The 19,259-nt window shown below is 39.5% G+C and overlaps 1 protein-coding gene and 1 long non-coding RNA gene across 4 annotated transcripts in view; one reads left to right on the plus strand and one right to left on the minus strand.

The window, feature by feature from the left end:
• The window catches only part of LOC105549568, a 280,683-nt gene that overhangs the window by 239,920 nt on the left and 21,504 nt on the right, over window positions 1–19,259 (plus strand). For both annotated transcript variants that reach the window (XR_001007562.1, XR_001007563.1), the window contains exon 3: window positions 12,713–12,830. This is a non-coding gene — a long non-coding RNA (uncharacterized LOC105549568). The remainder of the gene's footprint in view (window positions 1–12,712; window positions 12,831–19,259) is intronic.
• The window catches only part of ZFPM2 (zinc finger protein, FOG family member 2), a 414,398-nt gene continuing 401,727 nt past the window's right edge, over window positions 6,589–19,259 (minus strand). For both annotated transcript variants that reach the window (XM_011994180.1, XM_011994181.1), the window contains 2 exons: window positions 12,206–12,430; window positions 6,589–10,094 (listed from right to left, as the gene is read on the minus strand). In XM_011994180.1, coding sequence (XP_011849570.1) covers window positions 7,603–10,094; window positions 12,206–12,430 — 2,717 coding nt within the window. In that variant the 3' untranslated portion in view covers window positions 6,589–7,602. The remainder of the gene's footprint in view (window positions 10,095–12,205; window positions 12,431–19,259) is intronic.

Below are 19,259 nucleotides of genomic sequence, written 5' to 3' on the forward strand. Positions count from 1 at the left end.
CCAAGAGATTCACCAGCTTGGGATTAACTTAATTTCTGCTGTGCTGCCACAGTTTGTAGAACCTGGCTGGGAGCTATAACCTTTTTCAAAGGTTATGGCTCCTATCTTCTCTCTATATGGCTTCTCTCTATCTCCTCTCCTCTACCTCCCTATTGGCCAGAGTATTTCAATACTTCCCTACAGGAGACTGTAAAACGATCCCCAAAGATATCAGGTCCTAATTTCTAGAACCTCTAAATGTTGCCTTGTAGGACGAAAAGATTTTGGCACATGTGATTTATGATCTTGACATGGGGAGATTATTCACGATTATCCTTGTGGATCCTAAAGGCAATCATTGTTGTTCCTATTAAGAGAGGCAGGAGGAAATGACAGACAGAAGAGGGGATAATGCTACCATGGAGATAGAGACTGGAGTGATGTAGACACAAGACAAGGAATGCTGACAGTCACCAGAAGCTAGAAAAGGCAAGAAAGATTGTCTCCCAGAGACACTGAAGGAAGCACAACCCTGCCAACATCTTGATGTCAGACTCCTGGCCTCCAGATCTGTAAAAGAATACAGTTTTGTTTTTTTTTTTCATGTCACCAAATTTGTGGTAATTTGTTATTACAGCACTCACGAAGAACTAATATGTTCCTTTCTCCCTATCTACAGAGAATGTTTCTGTTAGATTTATATACACTGGAGAGAGTGAAAGTGGCTGGAATTTTAGCTATTGAGTTGAGTGGTTCTGTTTCATCTTAGAAGGGAAGATACAAGTAGCAGATGAGAAGCTGTGATAAGAAAACACAAAACCTTTCAAGCCAAGCTCTCAAGGCTAGTCTATGCCAGTTGTTTGTCTATTCCTGCTTTGCTCAGGCCGCATTTTCCCGACTCCCATGCCAGGTGATGTCTGGCTCACTTTTGCCTATGGAAGACATTGGTTGGATATTAAAAGACAGGACGAAAGGAGAAGCTCTTGTTTTCTGCTTTGGATGGCACCTCTGGTGACAGCAGCAGTAACAGTGGACAATAGCAGATTCCTATGAAACTGGTACACCCCTGGAAGTGGAAGTAAATGCCGCCCCATCTCCAGCAGTCTCAGTGGCACAGCCTTCAGGGGCTCTGGTTTTATCAGTGACATCGATGTTAGTTTAGACTCCTGAGATTCTTCACTATCAGCAGGAGTCTGGCCTCCTGGCTTCCTACAAAGCTATAGTGTGGTAGATCCTATAGCAACATGATAATCATTGTTTCTTGGAAATACCATTTTCCCTCTTGCTCCTCCAGTCTTCAGAGTGCTGATGGGTTCCTGAGGTTCCCAATCCCTTTCAACTCCCTCAGGCTATCCAACACTTTTGTAACTATTTCCCTATACAGGTTGTCTGTTTGACATACCTATGCCAGATACTGACTTTACAAGGAAGGAGATTTTCGTATATGCATGTGGTTTTATTTTCCTGCAATGGTACTGAAATAATGAACATGCATCCCCATATCAAAAAGTAATGGTTTGAAAACTATCTGGCAAATTATCCATTTTCATTAATTAGTTAATTATATCAGGTTGATTCTCAACTAGACATTTACTCCTTCATGCATTATTCACTCATATATTCATATACCAGTTGTTTTCTCTCTCCATTAGTCATTCATAAATCCATTCAGAAATCCTTATTAAGGGTCATCATAATGGATCTGTACCAAGTACTAGTTACTAAATTTGTGACTTATTTCACTCTTTGATATCCAGTCCTTTGTTTACTATTTTACCATAATCTAGCAGGAGTAATATACAGAAATGGCTTATATTAGCTCATGAAATTAGAAGTTGGAGTGTTTCAAACCCATTGAAAATTACTAAACTCAGCTCTATGCACAAGTGGGTATAAAATAATTTCTTCGTCTTTTTTTTTTTTTTTTAACTGAGTCTTGCTCTGTTACCTAGGTTGCGGTGCAGTGGCATAATTTGGGCTCACTGCAATCTCCGCCTCCCAGGTTCAAGTGATTTTACTGCCACAGCCTCCTGAGTAGCTGGGATTACAGTTGTGTGTCACCACACCTGGCTAATTTTTTTTGTATTTTTAGTGGACACGGGGTTTCACCATGTTGGCCAGGCTGGTCTTGAACTTCTGACCTTGGGTGATCCACCCTCCTTGGCCTCCCAAAGTACTGGGATTACAGGCTTGAGCCACCAAGCCTGGCCAATTTCTTAGTCTTAAATGTCAATAATTTAATATTGATACTTTTCAAAATGAATCTTATAAAGGTTTGGTGTTAGAGAATAATGTTGGAGCTAAAAACTGAAATACTTTGGGGATTGCTACTTATTCTTGCATCTGTGAAACTAAAAATATTTCCTACTTGTACATTTCCCTTATTATGTGACAAGGTGACCCAAGTTAAGATCATTTGAATCCTTAATAATTAGAAACTGGGGAAAAAAAACATCTTTTAAAAGAACTATAGGGAATATTGGCCTTTAATAATAAAGACAATTTGTTGTGGGGAACGACCATCTTTAGTTATGGGAAAACCACTATTTTCAGTCAATTTATATTTATTAACCTTACTGGGTGACAGGAACAAATAGACATGTTTCTGAATGAAAATATTTGAGATACGGCAATTTCAAGAACCTCAACCGTTCTATAAATTAATAGAAAAAATTTGCTTATGAAATGAATAGTTGTTCTTTTTGTTTTTGCTTTGTTTTTACAGTTTTCATTAGAGAAATGTTTCCTTTCTAAGTATGGATTTAAATTACCCTTTGCCTGTACTTTCAATTTTTTCTCATTGACCTATTTTATATGTTTTCTTCTGTAAGCACTTTCTCAAAGAAAATGAGAAGAGGCCTCAAAGGCAGTGAATTCACTGTGTAAATGTATCAGACTTGACTACTGATGCCTCTGTTTTTAAGATATGCAGCCCTTGACCTGATTGTCGTGATGACTTGTGGAATCTAATGTGGTGTGGCTAGAAGAATAAGAAGGGGGAACTTTAAAGGGGTCAGCATTAAGGCAGGAAGTGAGTATTCCAGAGGTGAACGTGTGACTAGGATGAGCGAAAACCTGCTTCTCTTTGGGTCCTACTGTGAAATTGTTTAGGACACCTTAACACAAGAGGTGTGGATCCACTTATGGTGCAGAGAGTTCAGGTGGTCATCCTGCAAGAAAGCTGGGGGTTAGATGTGGGTCACTGGAGTACTTGAGGGGTATTCTGTACATTGCTTTTCTCTTCTATCTTCCCTGAACTTTAAGGAAATACTGATGGACTGTGTTATTAAGAGTGAGGTATATCTGATGCTGGTGATTATGTGGTAAGGGGAGAGCAGTGTCTCTTCCCTTGAAACCCGAGTGTGAAAGCAGTGGTCCTTACCTGGACCCCCTCAGCCCATCCAAGAGCAGTCTCAAAAGGGTCGCCACACTGGGAAAATCTCAATAGCTTATTAGTCCATATTCTGGCATACAAGCTGGTGGAGGCTTAAGCCATTGAAATTTACGCATTTGAAGGGAAATGTGCCTTTCTTTCAAAACATAGATTGGAGACCAAGACATTTGGATAACATTGATACCATCACATGCCTTAGTCTTTGCCTTCTGTTTTAATGAAGGAAAGAACATGATGTTAGCAGGTAATTGGAGGGCAAAACCCAGGTATCTGATTCTCAATTATTAGCTTTATAACTTTGAGCACTTAAAATCTCTAAACCTTAGTTTTGCCTGAAAATAAGAGCATTCTTACTGGCTATAAAGTTTTCAAATAGTGCTCACAGATTCCATAACAACTTGATTTTCCATTTCAATTTCAATATTAAAACATGTATGTTGAATTATTTTAAATTATAGTAGTTTTAAACACTGAAATGTGTTACGTATTAGAAATAAGCACTTGAAAGACCAATTATATACTAAAATCTGCTGCCAGCTTAACTAATTTCGCACACAGCTTCCCACTCTCTCTGTTTAATTCAAAGGTTCTTCATTGTGGCCAAGAGAAAACAACACAGAATACCCTAAGATTGCTTTGTCAAAAAACAAACAAACAAACAAAAAACTTGACAACTAAGCTGTTCTCATTTAGTAGGCTTTAGAATTCTGTAGACGATTGAAATACCACAATCTGAAGAACTGATACAAACCATGGTTCTTTTTACTACTCTTCAACTAGATTACTCAACCGATCATATTCTGACTTCAATGTTTATTGAACATGAGTCATTTTTTTAATCAGTGTGGGTTGAAGATATTTGGCTTCTTGTTTGATTTCATCTTCACTAACTTGTACCAAGTCTTGATGGTTACTCATTAATTCATTGTACCCACATTAAATCTTGTACCCACGCTTGTGCTTCTCCACTCACCTGGTAGAGGCTCTCATTTCCCGCCCCCTCATTTGAAAACATCACTATGGCCTTCTAAATAAACTTCCTCTGTGTAGCATCTAGACCTCATACTTACTCTATTACCATTCCTAAGCATAGTTTTCATTTTTGACCCTATTTAAGAGGCAAAGTATAAGGCAAGTCCATAAACCTTAGTCCATAAAACTTAGTCTGCCACTCAAGGTCTGGCATGGTGATACCAGATCCCTATTTATACTTTTTTTTCTTTTTTACATTTATTTTTTATTTTTTAGAGATTGGGTATTGCTACATTGTCCAGGCATGAGTACAGTGACTATTCACAGGCGTGATCATAAGGGACTGCAGTCTCCAACTCCTGGGCTTGAGCAATCCTCCCACTTCAGCTTCCTTTTCTTTCCAATCTAAACTCTCTTCTTTTGAAAAATGTTTTACTCACTTTTCATCCTCACATGCCAGTTGCATTCCACTTTTGTACTGTAACATACAGTGATTGCCACATGTAGAAATACCATTTTCTTCCTCTACACTCTCCACGGTCTAGTTCTGATCCAAATGTCACTACTTCAACCTACACTATGTTCTTCTTTCTGTGAACAGCTATTAGAACTTACTTTCAACTATACAAACAATACTTGAAATAAACACCCTGTGGATACACTGTACAAATATCTCAGGGTGGCCTAAAAGTAGCCTTCCTTACCACGGTATCCACCTCTCCAGAACCTACCCTATTTGTGCAGCCTGCCCCAGCTCTTTCATCTCATATTGGTTTCCTTTTATCTTTTGGTTCTTTTACTATACTTAGTCTCACTTATCCTTCATGCTTTCTTCTAATTTACCTTTCAGTATTTCCCAACACTGTTTGTATATTAGAACCACCTGGACAGGTTTTACAAGGTACAGATTCTCAGAGCTCACAGGCTTGAGTGTTTCTCGAATTGATCTAGGGTAAGGCCCAATGTACAAAAATATATACATAATTGGCATTTTTAAATATTACTTAGGCAATTCTAGTGAGATAAGTGTTGAGAAGCACCAAATTGAATCAAATTATAAGCTCTTTGAGAAAAGAGTCATGTGTTATATTTCTTTGCCTTCATCCCCTAAATAGTGGATACAAGCCACGTAATCAATAAATATATGTTGATTTGGTTATTTTTTTTTCTTTCTTTCTTTTTGAAGAGGAAAGAAGATGAAAAAGAGATTGGGGAAGAAAGCTCTCTTAAGAATACTCAGCCCTACCAGTTCCAACCTGTGCACCACATAGGTCTTTCTGAACATCTCCATTGATCCCCAAGGATCTGATAATTTGAGAGATTCCTGTTACACACTATTAAGCACCTTAGTTCTGTTCACCTCACTGTTTAATCATTGACTGAAATGGAAAGCATCAGTTAAGCCCATGATTTCAATTCTGAAAATAGTTATTCTCAACGAGCAACTGGAGAAACGTTTTTGACAACACAGCATTTTTTTTTTTTTTTTATGTTTTGTTACAGTATTTGTATGTTATGCTTAAGGCCAACATTTATGTTCGTTATGTTACCAGATTCAATATGGATGAATCATAGTGCATCACAACCTATCTGTAAAGAGTGTGTCTTAGCCTCAAGTGGGTAGTTGCCTTTCCAAGTCAGGAGATTCCTAATTTTGCAGGAGACCATCATGTCTGCCGAGTCACTCTCAATGTCTCTGGCTGGCCCATTGGGCCCACATTCTCTGCTTTCCACTCCCCCTCAATATGCAAACTCCTGGATTATACAAATGTATAAATCCCAAGCATGAGATTTGCACATCTTTACTCATCAGAGTCACTTTACCATACCACATCACCGTTCCTCAAAATGCAAACCTCTCTCTGGTAAACTTCATCTGAATCTTGGGTGCATTTGACCAACATTTGTGTTGATTCTTGTGCATATGACTTGTAAGTTTTGTAGACACACATGAAACTGCTCTTTATCTGTGCTGTAGTGATGATGTGGAAAGGCAGACAGAGAGATTCTGCTAATTATAGTTATAATGAAGAACTTTTCTAGTTTCATGGCCTGGAGCCTCTAGTTCATTTTAATAGAGTAAGTTATATTAATTAGGTGTATGTAAAGGACAATCTTTCTCTTTACTGATTTGTCATTGTGTTAATACAGCTATTCAGTGCCATTTTGAAACTATTCTCATCACAAGGAATAGATTTAGGGTTTCTCTTCTATTTTAAAGGGAAAAAAAGTACGCCAAACTCCTCCAACAATCTGGAATTTTATTCCATCCATATACATGCATAGTAACAACATTTGTTGAGAAATTATTTCTATCAGAAGTAGAACATTATCTTTGCGATCACCAGGTGCAGTATTGCTACTCTTATATTTAAATAGATCTTATATATGAATTAAATTCATACTTGCAGCATTGAGTTTAGGGTTTCGATTTAGACTGTGCCTTTAAAAAGATAAAACTGATTAATACTACCTCATTACTTACAATACTGCTTCCAGTAATTTTGTTCATTCTTTATAAAGTATTGCATTTAACAGCAAAGGTTTAAAAATTGAGACAGAGCTGCATCAGCGAAAGAAAATCCAAGTACTATACAAGAAAAAAATTGCCATCTTCATTTAACATACAGGTTTAGGATTAAGAAAATGGACAGAAACATACAGCTACATACAAATGCAAAGCCTAGTGACTAAGAGACTGTATCTGCTAAAATATAAAGTGCAAACGGAGCCTGATTATCCAAGAATTGAAATCTTAAGGCGAACTTATAGCATGTCTATTTAGAACATCTTTGCAAGTTATATTTTAGCATATACATATATCTGCAACAGCATATAAGAAAAAATCAAGATACACAAGTGCTTTTGAAGCTATTTCTAAAATGATTTTCTGTATTGTTTGTGACTATTTTCTTTAAAAGCTACTATACAGTGCAAACCATATGTGCTACACAATAACTATACAATAACATTACAAATGACTTTAATATAAAGTTTTTAAATAAAAAATAACATAACCACAGCTATGAATACTGCTGGTAAAATAAATTAATTTTTTTTGAAAATGGCACCAATAATACACTTTACTAATGGACTGTAATGAAATTACACCTCAAGTCTTCAACTCAGCCATAATGAATTATCTCCTGATTGCCCAGATGTAATTCAAATAGCTTTTTTTTTTTTTTTTTTCTGGACTGGTTAGAACAACATACTAAACACTGATACCAGAGGTGACTGATGTTTATTCAGTTAGTTCATTTGACATGTTCCGCTGCATGTGATGAGCAATAAAACTTCTTGTGAGTTATAAAGTTTGAAAGGTTGTTGAACTGGATATCACACAGCCGGCAATATTTCCCACTGGTTGGAGCCTGGGTGGAACCATTCACACCTTTTGCTATGCTAGACAACTGTTCCTCTGCTGAGGGAATTCCTGGTGAGACATTCTCATTGGCAGCTAATGGGTTCTCAGAGATCCATGAGGGAGATTTGTGGTCGTCTTCATGCTGAGGATTCTGGGAAATGTTCTCTTGCTGTGGGTTGGCAGCAGGTCTCTCATCTTGTTTCAGTCCACCGTTCACTATTACCATTCCTCGATTTTTGGGCAACAATGGTAGAGAATCTTTCTTCAGCGCAGCGCACCCATTTGAGGAAGCCTGGCCTTTAGGAGATTCATTTTCTGCATTTGTGCTTTGCTCGATGTCAGTGTTATGGATGACAAGAGAACCAGAAATATAATCACTTGGCTTGATTCCATAATATGGAGAAAGCTGGTCGGCTCCTTTTGCTTTCTTTATTGCTCCAGGGTAAAGGCATTGTGGAAGAAACAAATGTCTGTTTTCTTCTTTTGTAGCAATGAGCTGAGCGGCTTCACTAAAGACCTTCAAGCCTTGCAGGGTTGCTAGGTGGGATGAAAATAGGTTTCCATTGGGGGAAGGCTGCTTCAAATTCCCGTTTTTCTCACATTTTATTATGCTTCTTTCGTAGCTGACATCAGGGCTGTTTCGTTCGCTTTCTGGATTTGGAAACACTTTGCCGTCCAGTTGACCCAGGTCATTACGCTGATGTGCAGTAACCGGGCAGAAATTCTGCTTGTGGGCCAGATAGTTTTCTACCTTATTGAAACTGATCTTGCACACAGTGCACTCGTGATAGTCCAGCAGCCTTTTGGGAGACGTGGTCGTCCGCTCAGACTGAGATAAACACTTTTTGCTGAGATCTATGGGCACGTCCATCTCTAGGCAGGAAACACTGGAATGAGTAGTGTCACATTTGGAAACTGGAACACATTTGTTGATCGTCAGGGAAGTTTCCAAGTGCTTAGAGACAATTCCTGGAAAGATATCACATCTTGGGTGGTAGCACTCTCCTAGCCCTTCTGTGGGTTCTTGAGTGGAGGTACAAGGATTACTGAGGTTGGCTACGTCAAGAAATCTCTGCTGAACCAGTGGAGGCCTTTGTTCCTGCTCAGGTAGGCACATCTCATACATCTTTCTGCGCTTGCGTGTGCGCATGGTTCTCTGCATAGCAGGCACTTTGTTGGAAGCAGACCTCTTTAGTGGAGGGTCGTGGCGAGTAGCACAGTAATACTGTTTGTGGACCATGTATGTTTCGTGCCGGCTGAAGGTAATGTTGCAAGCTTCACAGGTAGTCTTATTTGGGTCACTTTCCCCATCCACTAAGGGGACACTGGGATTTTTCACATCAACAGGTTTTCCATTAATTTTGTCATCATTGTTAGTGGAGGTGGAGAGCTTCTTAGTTTGAGTGGAAAAGTCCTTGTCATGGCCCTTCCCATTTGACCCAATTAAATCTAAGACAGTGGAAGAATTGATGCAAGATGTTTGAAGAAGTGGATTCTCAGGATCAGCAGAATGAGCAGCTGGGTTGAGAAGGTTTATGGAGGTTTGGCTGGTGTTGGGACTCAAAGCTTCAGGCATCTTTTCTGACACACTAGGGAACTCTGGGGACTTAGCCATCTGCTGCCATCGGCTGCTGCAATAATGCTTTTTGTGCACTAGATAATTATCCAAATTATTGAATGTTATGTTACACTCAAAACAAGTAGCCCCCTTGGGCATCAAGGGGCTGTAGATGACAGGAGGGTAGCTACTACTGCCATGCCTCAGTCGCCGATGCACCAGTTCAGACATCTTGGCTAAGATCTCTGACGCTTGAGGGACCATGGTGATATCTTGGGGGAAAGAAAACTGAGATAGGAAAGGGCCCACAGGGAAAGAAGGCCCAATATTAGGCTGAACTGGAGATGAGGCAAGTCTTGGGCTAGAGGGCTCAGACTTTATTTTTGTGTAAGAAAAGCTTTGTTTATTTGTTGTAGGCTGTATCTCTGGTCTCTGGTTTGTGAGAAAGAGCTGAGTCTTTTTCTCACACTTGTCCAGCTCTGTGTCAGAGCTCGCATCTTTAGTCTGCATGGCCTTTTGGCTCTGGGGAAGTTCGCTTCTGGTCAGTAAGTCTGTGGCTGGCTGTAAGCTGTCTTCGGTTCCACTTGGAGAGTGTTCCATGTCACTTTCTCTGGGAAGTTTGCCGCTAGGGACATGGAGCTCCTGGTGCTGCAATAAGTCCCTCTGAGTCTGGAAGCCGAAATGGCAGTGATTACATCGGAAGGCAGCTTGAGTGAGATGGGAGAACAGGTGTTGGTGAAAGTTGATCACAGAATCAGCAGTGTAGCTACAGACGGTGCATTTTAGACTAGCACCAGGGGGCAGAAATTCTTCCATTTTCACTCCTAGGGAGACATACAAAATAAGAACAATGAGAAACATGTGTGTTGGTCTTTGAATGCTAGGGACCTTTTCTAATGACCTAATGTTTGCAACACAATAGGAATGAAATCGTTCAGAATCTCATTCATTATATTAACTGTTTTCTTGTGACATCTCTTACAGTGTGTGATAATAATAATAGCACTTTATAGTTTTCAAACTACTTTCATGAATATTACGGCATCGAAGTGGAGTAAGTGTCACTGTCTCCATTTTACAGATGAGGAAACACACTGAAGGAGGCTAAGGGAATTGATTATGTTAATAAAGCTATTAAGTGATGAAGCCATGCCTGAGCCTCAGATTTTATAATTACTGATCCAATAACCTTCCTACTAGAACATTAGCCTCTACATTAGGAAGAAGTGAGCATTCATTAGGATTGCTGTTGAAAACCAATGCAAATCAAATAACTCTCAGTACACTACATATAGGTTATATTCTAAAGAAGCCAAATAGAAACAATTTTGTAAAGTAATTAATAACATCCTAATTTATATTTAATATAAATTTAAAATTTTACGCCACAATTTTGCTGAACATAGTTTATCTCTATCCAGGGCTGATATTTACCTGGTAGACTAATATAGTCTACCAGTATACTAATATAGTCATTTCGCATTGACATCCATGCTGATTGATCGCTGCCTATTTCTAGTCCATGATTACATATTTTGAATATTATCATTGACTGTGGTGGGTAAGCATCACTAAGGTTGACTCTAGCTCCCATTGGTCAGCATATGGTAAAATCAGCTTGGCTTATCCCCTCTGTACTCTGGACTAAAATAAGACCACCTTTTACATTCATAAGCTGAAAACATGGCAGAGGTACCTAGTCCTGTAGTCATAAAAGGGGTCTAACTATCCTTGTCTCCTTTTTTCCTTAATGAATCCAATACTCATTTTTTCCATTTAGCTGAAAGGACCCCTATATTCTGCTCTTTTTGTTTTGTATATGACTTTACTCACCATCTGAGACAACCAATCTGTTTCTGCTTCCCCTGCTTTATTATCTATATGAAGATAGCTCATTTGCAAGAAGAGGAAAGAGGATGAGCAGAAAGGAAATTGCCTACTTTTATAGGTTCAAAGACAAAAGCTTGAACTGTACTACAGCACTGGAGGTTAGAACAGTAGCTTAAAACTCAACATGTATTTCCATTTTAAAATCATTTAATCTAGGCAAAGACAGCTAAGAAAGTCACCCAGAGGTGTCCTACAAGGTTTGTATCACAGGTGCTGAAATACTATGATTCTCAGTCCCTAGTTTGTCCCATGCAAGAATGTACCTAAAATTATTTAAAGTCAATAGAATTCTGTACATTCAATTAAATTCATTTTTTTAAAAAATATGTTAATTAGAATGCTATGAAATGAAACCAAAAATAGCTGGCATACAATTCCAAATTAAATGGGAACAGTTGCCACCTTGCTATTAAGAGAGGGCCTTAAAAACCTTATTTGTTTTTCAGCCTATTTTTTCTTAAGGGATTTTAAAACATAGTACTAAAAGTAGTTTTATGTCATAAAAACCAGCTAAGCTGTTATGACGCATCTTTCGGAAGTCAAGAATATTTTGCTGATCCATATTTAAAAGTAAACATCCCTGAATTGTAATTTTAATTGGATCTATCAATAGAGTAGCTTTATTTCAATTCAGCAAATACTTATATTTATGTACCTATTATTTCTTCCCTACCATACAGGAAACACTATGGTCAGTTTCCAAAGATTGCTTGACACTAAAGCAATAAATGACAATATTCAAAGGGTATTGAGACTTTCTTTTGAAAATAATGTGCTTTTTTAAAACCTCAGTCGAAAACAAATAGAATGATTTGGTCTGTGGTCAGAGCACTGAATTTGTCAGAAAAGAATTAAGACCCAAATCTTTTGAGTAAAATATGCTGAGTATAAGTGGCATAAGATCACACTGGTTGACCCAGAAAGTTTGATTTTGATGTTATAGATAGCTACAGAGAGATAGATATAGATGTATACATGTAATGCATATATATTTATAAAAACAATAGTCTTCTGGAGAAACAGAAGAAACAAAAGCAGCATTTACCACTGTGTGAATTCAGGTGCATTTCTAGAGCTCGAGCATTTGAAAAGCTCTTGGTGCACTGTGGGAAGGGGCACAGGCTGGAAATCTGATGGGCACTGTCTTCATTTTCCTCTGACACTGGAGCAGCTTCTCTTTGCCTCCCACTGCAGTAGTACATCAAATGGGCCTGCAGATTCCGCTCACTCCGATACCAGATGCCACAGGACTTGCAAGGGAATATATCCTCTGCAGGTAAAAACACAGAGACACATTTGCTGCTGTCCATTTGAAACCAACCATGGGTAAAGCAGCATGTAGTTCAATTTTTCTCAGACTCTGCTCTCAGGTCCTGAACTGGGCAATCGGACAGTGATGAGTAACAGTCTTTGGTGTTGTTCTACAGCAGAGGACTCGGCTTTGAAAGAAATGTTATACTCTGCAAATTAACTTCCCAGACTCTAGAAAGAGGACACTCCAATATTTAAAACACAAGATATTGATTTTATTTTGTTTTATTTTTTGTGACAGATTCTCACTCTGTCACCCAGGCTACAGTGCAGTGGTGCGATCTCAACTCACTGCAACCTCTACCTCCCGGGTTCAAGCAATTCTCCTACCTCAGCCTCCCAAGTAGCTGGGATTACAGGTGAGTGCCACCATGCCTGGCTAATTTTTGTATTTTTAGTAGAAACAGGGTTTCTCCATGTTGGCTAGGCTGATCTCAAACTCCTTACCTCAGGTGATCCACCCGCCTCAGCCTCCCAAAGTGCTGGGATTACAGGTGTGAGCCACTGTGTCTGGCCTAAGATATTGATTTTAAATTATATTTATGGTTAGAAAAAATATACATTTATAGTGATATAAATTATCTGATTGATTAAAAGGTAAGGATGTAATGGCTGAACTAATGTTAGCCCTGATGCCAACCTCTGACACCATTTTTTTTAACACAGTAATTACAGAGTGGCTACTATATGCCCAACTCTGTGTTGAGCTGGGTATAAAACAAAATGAAAGATGAAACAGCTGGCCTTAGGAAGCATACAGTCTCCCCCGGTTGATGGACATGTGGTCAGCTAATTACATTACAGTCTAATTACTGTTCTGATGGAGGTATCTGAGGAGTGCCCCGGGGCATGGAAAAGAGGCTGATGTCAGGAGTGGAGAGAGGAGGAGATTAGAGACAGATTTAGAGGGAAGATGATGAGCTCAGCCTGAGCTGAGGTGTGAAGGATGAAATTAAGCTAGTTATGTGGAGAAGAGGGGTTGGATCATCCTGATCAAATGAGCAGCTCAGGGAAAGCCATGAGAGCCTGAGAGAGGGGCTGGGAGGCTGGGAGGCTGTTCTGTACTGTTGAGTTAAGGAGCATGATAGGGCTGGGAGAGAAGAGGCTGTAGGAGGCAGGGATAGACTGAAAGAATTGCAGGCTCTCAACGAGTTTTAGATTTTGTCTTCATGATTATGAAGCATCACCGAATCATTTTAAGCAAGACACTGACATAATCAGATATTATAGAATCACAGCAGCAGAGTCTAGTTTTGAAGGTAGTGAATTTGGAAGAAAGACTTGACTGGTGGGAGGCAACTGCAGTACTCTTAAGAGAAACACAACAGTGTTTGAACTGCAGCTAATACTGGTACCATATTTATCAGGTCATGCTATGATGTGTCATGTTCATGTGTTCGCTCATGGAAAATCTCTCCATGTGTGTTTTGTCCCCCCCCTTCATCCATCTATAGGTGAGGAGACTGGTGTTAAGTAACTTGCCCATCCATGACCGCATCAGTGGTTGAAATGGTATTGGAATATGAAACTACCCTCATTCCCACCCTAATTATCATCACTAAATGAGGTAACCAAGCAGAACGTCTCAACGCAAGCATATACTTTTTATTTTACACTCTAACTGGCTCTCTACCCCTACTCATTATACTAATCTACACCTATAATAACACAGGCTCATTGAATATCACACTACTAACACTTATAGACCAAAAACTAGCAACCACTTGATCTCACAACCTTACTTGACTAGCATGCATAATAGCCTTTATGACAAAAATACCCCTATACGGCCTACACTTATGACTTCCTAAAGCTCATGTCGAAGCCCCCATTGCAGGATCAATAGTCCTTGCCGCAGTACTCCTAAAACTAGGTGGCTATGGCATAATACGACTCACCTCCATTCTTAACCCTTTCACAGAATACATAGCCTATCCATTCCTTATATTATCTCTGTGAGGTATAATCATAACAAGCTCAATCTGTCTTCGACAAACAGACCTGAAATCACTGATTGCATACTCCTCCGTAAGCCATATAGCCCTAGTAATCGTAGCCTCCCTCATCCAAACCCCCTGAAGCTTCTCTGGTGCAATTATCCTTATAGTTGCCCATGGACTCACCTCCTCCATATATTTCTGCCTAGCTAACTCAAACTACAAACGCACCCACAGCCGCATCATATTACTATCCCGAGGACTTCAAGTCCTACTCCCATTAATAACCTTTTGATGGTTCACAGCAAACCTTGCTAATCTTGCCATTCCCCCTACCATTAACCTACTCGGTGAGCTCTTTGTAATCGCAGCTTCATTTTCTTGATCTCATATTACTATCATACTTACAGGACTCAATATACTAATTACAGCCCTCTACTCTCTCCACATGTTCATCACAATGCAACGAGGGACACTTACACACCATATAATCAACATAAAACCCCCCTTCACACAAGAAAACACATTAATATTTATACACCTTGCCCCAGTCATTCTTCTAACCCTTAATCCCAACACCATTCTAGGACTTACTCCTTGTAAATATGGTTTAATCAAAACATTAGATTGTGGACCTAACTATAGAAGCTTACTACTTCTTATTTACCGAGAAAACTTGCAAGGACTGCTAACCCATGCCCCCGTACTTAAAATTACGGCTTTCTCAACTTTTAAAGGATAACAGCTATCCATTGGCCTTAGGAGCCAAAAACATTGGTGCAACTCCAAATAAAAGTAATAATTATGTGCACCTCTATCATAATAACAACCCTTGCCTCCCTAACTCTTCCAATTTTTGCCACCCTCATTAATCCTGACAAAAAACGCTCATACCCAAACTATGTAAAGATAACTATAATATATGCCTTTATTACTAGCCTTCTTCCAATAACCCTATACATTTTCTCAAATCAAGAAACAACCATTTGAAGCTGACACTGAATAACAACCCAAACATTAGATCTAACACTAAGCTTTAAACTAGACTACTTTTCTATAATATTTATTCCAATCGCACTATTCATCACCTGATCTATTATAGAATTCTCACTATGATACATAAACTTAGACCCAAACATCAATCAATTCTTCAAATATCTCCTCATTTTTCTCACTGCCATACTAATTCTAGTTACCGCCAACAACCTTTTCCAACTCTTCATTGGTTGAGAGGGTGTAGGAATCATATCCTTCCTTCTAATCAGCTGATGGTATGCTCGAGCAGATGCCAACACAGCAGCCATCCAAGCAATCCTATATAACCGCATCGGCGACATTGGTCTTATCCTGGCTATAACATGATTCCTCCTGCATTATAACTCGTGAGACTTTCAACAAATACTGGCTCTAAACTCCAACTCAAATCTCCTTCCACTAGTAGGACTTCTCCTAGAAGCAACAGGAAAATCAGCTCAATTTGGTCTTCACCCCTGATTACCTTCTGCCATAGAAGGTCCAACCCCGGTCTCAGCCCTACTTCACTCCAGCACCATAGTTGTTGCCAGAGTATTCCTACTTATTCGCTTTCACCCTTTAATAGAAAGCAACACACTAATCCAAAACCTCTTACTATGTCTAGGAGCCATTACTACCCTATTCATAGCCATCTGCGCCCTCACACAAAATGATATCAAAAAAATCGTGGCCTTCTCCACCTCAAGTCAACTAGGTCTAATAATAGTCACTATTGGTATTAACCAACCACACTTAGCATTCCTACACATCTGCACTCATGCCTTCTTCAAAGCTATACTCTTTATGTGCTCTGGATCTATTATCCATAACTTAAATAACGAACAAGACATCCGAAAAATAGGTGGTCTATTTAAAACAATGCCCCTCACCTCAACTTCCCTAGTTATTGGCAACCTAGCACTCACGGGAATACCCTTCCTCACAGGCTTCTATTCCAAAGACCTCATTATCGAAGCCACAAATACGTCATATACCAACGCCTGAGCCCTATCTATTACTCTCATCGCCACCTCCCTAACAAGCGCCTACAGTACACGAACCATTCTCCTTACCCTAACAGGACAACCCCGCTTCCCAACCCTAATAAGCATCAACGAAAACAACCCCGCCCTACTAAACCCAATTAAACGCCTCATAATAGGCAGTATAATTGCAGGATTCCTTATCACCAACAATATCCCCCCTACCTCACTTCCCCAACCAACAATACCCTCCTATCTAAAATTCTCAGCCTTATGCGCAACCGCCCTCGGCTTCCTAACAGCCCTAGACCTCGCCCTTATAACCAACAAACTAAAAGTGAAAAACCCATCACAAATATTCAAATTCTCCAATATACTAGGATACTTTCCCACCACAGTCCATCGTATAGTTCCCTATCAAAACCTACTTATAAGTCAAAATTTAGCCCTTCTCCTATTAGATTCAACATGACTAGAGAAATCTATACCCAAAATAATCTCACAAACACATATCACTGCTTCCATAACTGTAACTACCCAGAAAGGCATAATCAAACTCTACTTCCTCTCTTTCCTCATTCCCCTTACCCTAACTCTACTTCTGATAATATAGCCTATTACCTCGAGTAATCTCAATCACAATATGTACACCAACAAACAACGTTCAACCAGCAACCACCACTAATCAACGCCCATAATCATACAAGGCACCCGCACCAATAGAATCGCCTCGAACTAACCCTGATCCTTCCCCCTCAAAAATCGCCCAACTACCCATATTATTAAAATTAACCACCACCACTACTCCATCAAAACTTAAAACCCATAAAATTAGTACTACTTCCATTATTAATCCCACCAAAAGACCCCCTAGAACCTCAAACCCTGAGCCTCATGTCTCAGGATACTCTTCAATAGCCATCGCCGCAGTATAGCCAAAAACAACTATTATACCCCCCAAATAAATTAAAAATATCATTAAACCCATGTAGGCCCCCCCATAATTTAAAATAATTACACAACCAATTACACCACTAACAATCAATGCTAAACCCCCATAAATGGGAGAGGGCTTAGAAGAAAAACCCACAAACCCCATAACCAACAATACGCTTAATGTAAATAAAATATATGTCATTGCTTCCATATGGACTTTAACCATAACCAATGATATGAAAAACCATCGTTGTATTTCAACTATAAAAGCACCAAATGATTCCAATATGCAAATCTAACCCAATCATAAAAATAATCAACCACTCCCTCATTGACCTACCTACCCCATCCAACATTTCCATGTGATGAAATTTCGGCTCACTTCTTGCAACCTGCCTAATTCTACAAATTATCACAGGCCTATTCTTAGCAATGCACTACTCACCAGACACTTCCTCTGCTTTCTCCTCAATCGCACACATCACTCGAGACGTAAATTACGGCTGAACCACCCGCTATCTCCACGCTAACGGTGCCTCCATACTCTTCATCTGCCTCTTCCTGCACGTAGGCCGAGGCCTCTACTATGGCTCATATCTTCTCCTAGAAACCTGAAACATTGGCATCATGCTTCTACTCATAACCATAGCAACAGCCTTCATGGGCTACGTACTCCCATGAGGCCAAATATCATTCTGGGGGGCAACAGTAATCACAAATCTACTCTCAGCAGTCCCATACATCGGAACCAACCTTGTTCAATGGGTCTGAGGTGGGTACGCCATTGATAACCCCACTCTCATACGATTCTCCACCCTACACTTCATCCTACCCTTCATTATCGTCGCTCTCACAACCGTACACTTACTATTCCTACACGAAACAGGGTCGAACAACCCTTGCGGAATTTCCTCTAACTCAGACAAAATCACCTTTCACCCCTACCATACAGTTAAAGATATCCTAGGTCTAATCCTCCTCCTCTTTACCCTAACAACATTAACATTATTTTCACCCGACCTCCTAAGCGACCCAGATAACTACACCCCAGCCAACCCACTAAGCACTCCTCCACATATTAAACCAGAATGATACTTCCTATTCGCATACGCAATCCTACGATCCATTCCCAACAAACTAGGAGGCGTATTAGCACTCTTCCTATCAATTCTCATTCTAGCAATTATCCCCATACTCCACAAATCCAAACAACAAAGCATAATATTCCGCCCACTCAGCCAATTCCTATTCTGACTCCTAGTTACAATTCTACTAACCCTAACCTGAATTGGAAGCCAACCAGTGACCCAACCTTTTATCATCATTGGCCAAATAGCATCCACAATATACTTTATCACTATCCTAATCTTAATACCGCTGGCCTCCCTAATCGAGAACAACCTACTCAAATGAACCTGCCCTCGGAGTATAAATTAATACACTGGCCTTGTAAACCAGAAATGGAATATTCTCCCCAGGGCAATCAGAAAGAAAGTACTTAACTCTACTGCCAACACCCAAAACTGGCGTTCTGACTTAAACTACTTTCTGTATTTTATGTTGTACAAGCCCTACAGCATAACTTTAGTACTAACCTACCTTTAATGCCATTATGTAATTCGTGCATTAATGCTAGCCAACATGTATAATATATAGTACTATATATGCTTAACTGTACATAGCACATGTTTTTACATACGTACCTAATCCCCTTAAAAGACATGCTTACAAGCAAGAACTCTAATGAATACTTCAACAGTAACACATAACACACTCCCTCAAAGTCCACACATTTCCCCCATGGATACCAACAGAACTAGCCCTATATTAATCATACATAGTACATTAAATTGTTCATTGGACATAGCACATACCTATTAAAAAATCCTCCTCACCACGGATGCCCCCCCTCACTTAG

Source organism: Mandrillus leucophaeus, unplaced genomic scaffold, assembly GCF_000951045.1.
Source record: "Mandrillus leucophaeus isolate KB7577 unplaced genomic scaffold, Mleu.le_1.0 Scaffold444, whole genome shotgun sequence".
Taxonomy (NCBI): Eukaryota; Metazoa; Chordata; class Mammalia; order Primates; family Cercopithecidae; genus Mandrillus; species Mandrillus leucophaeus.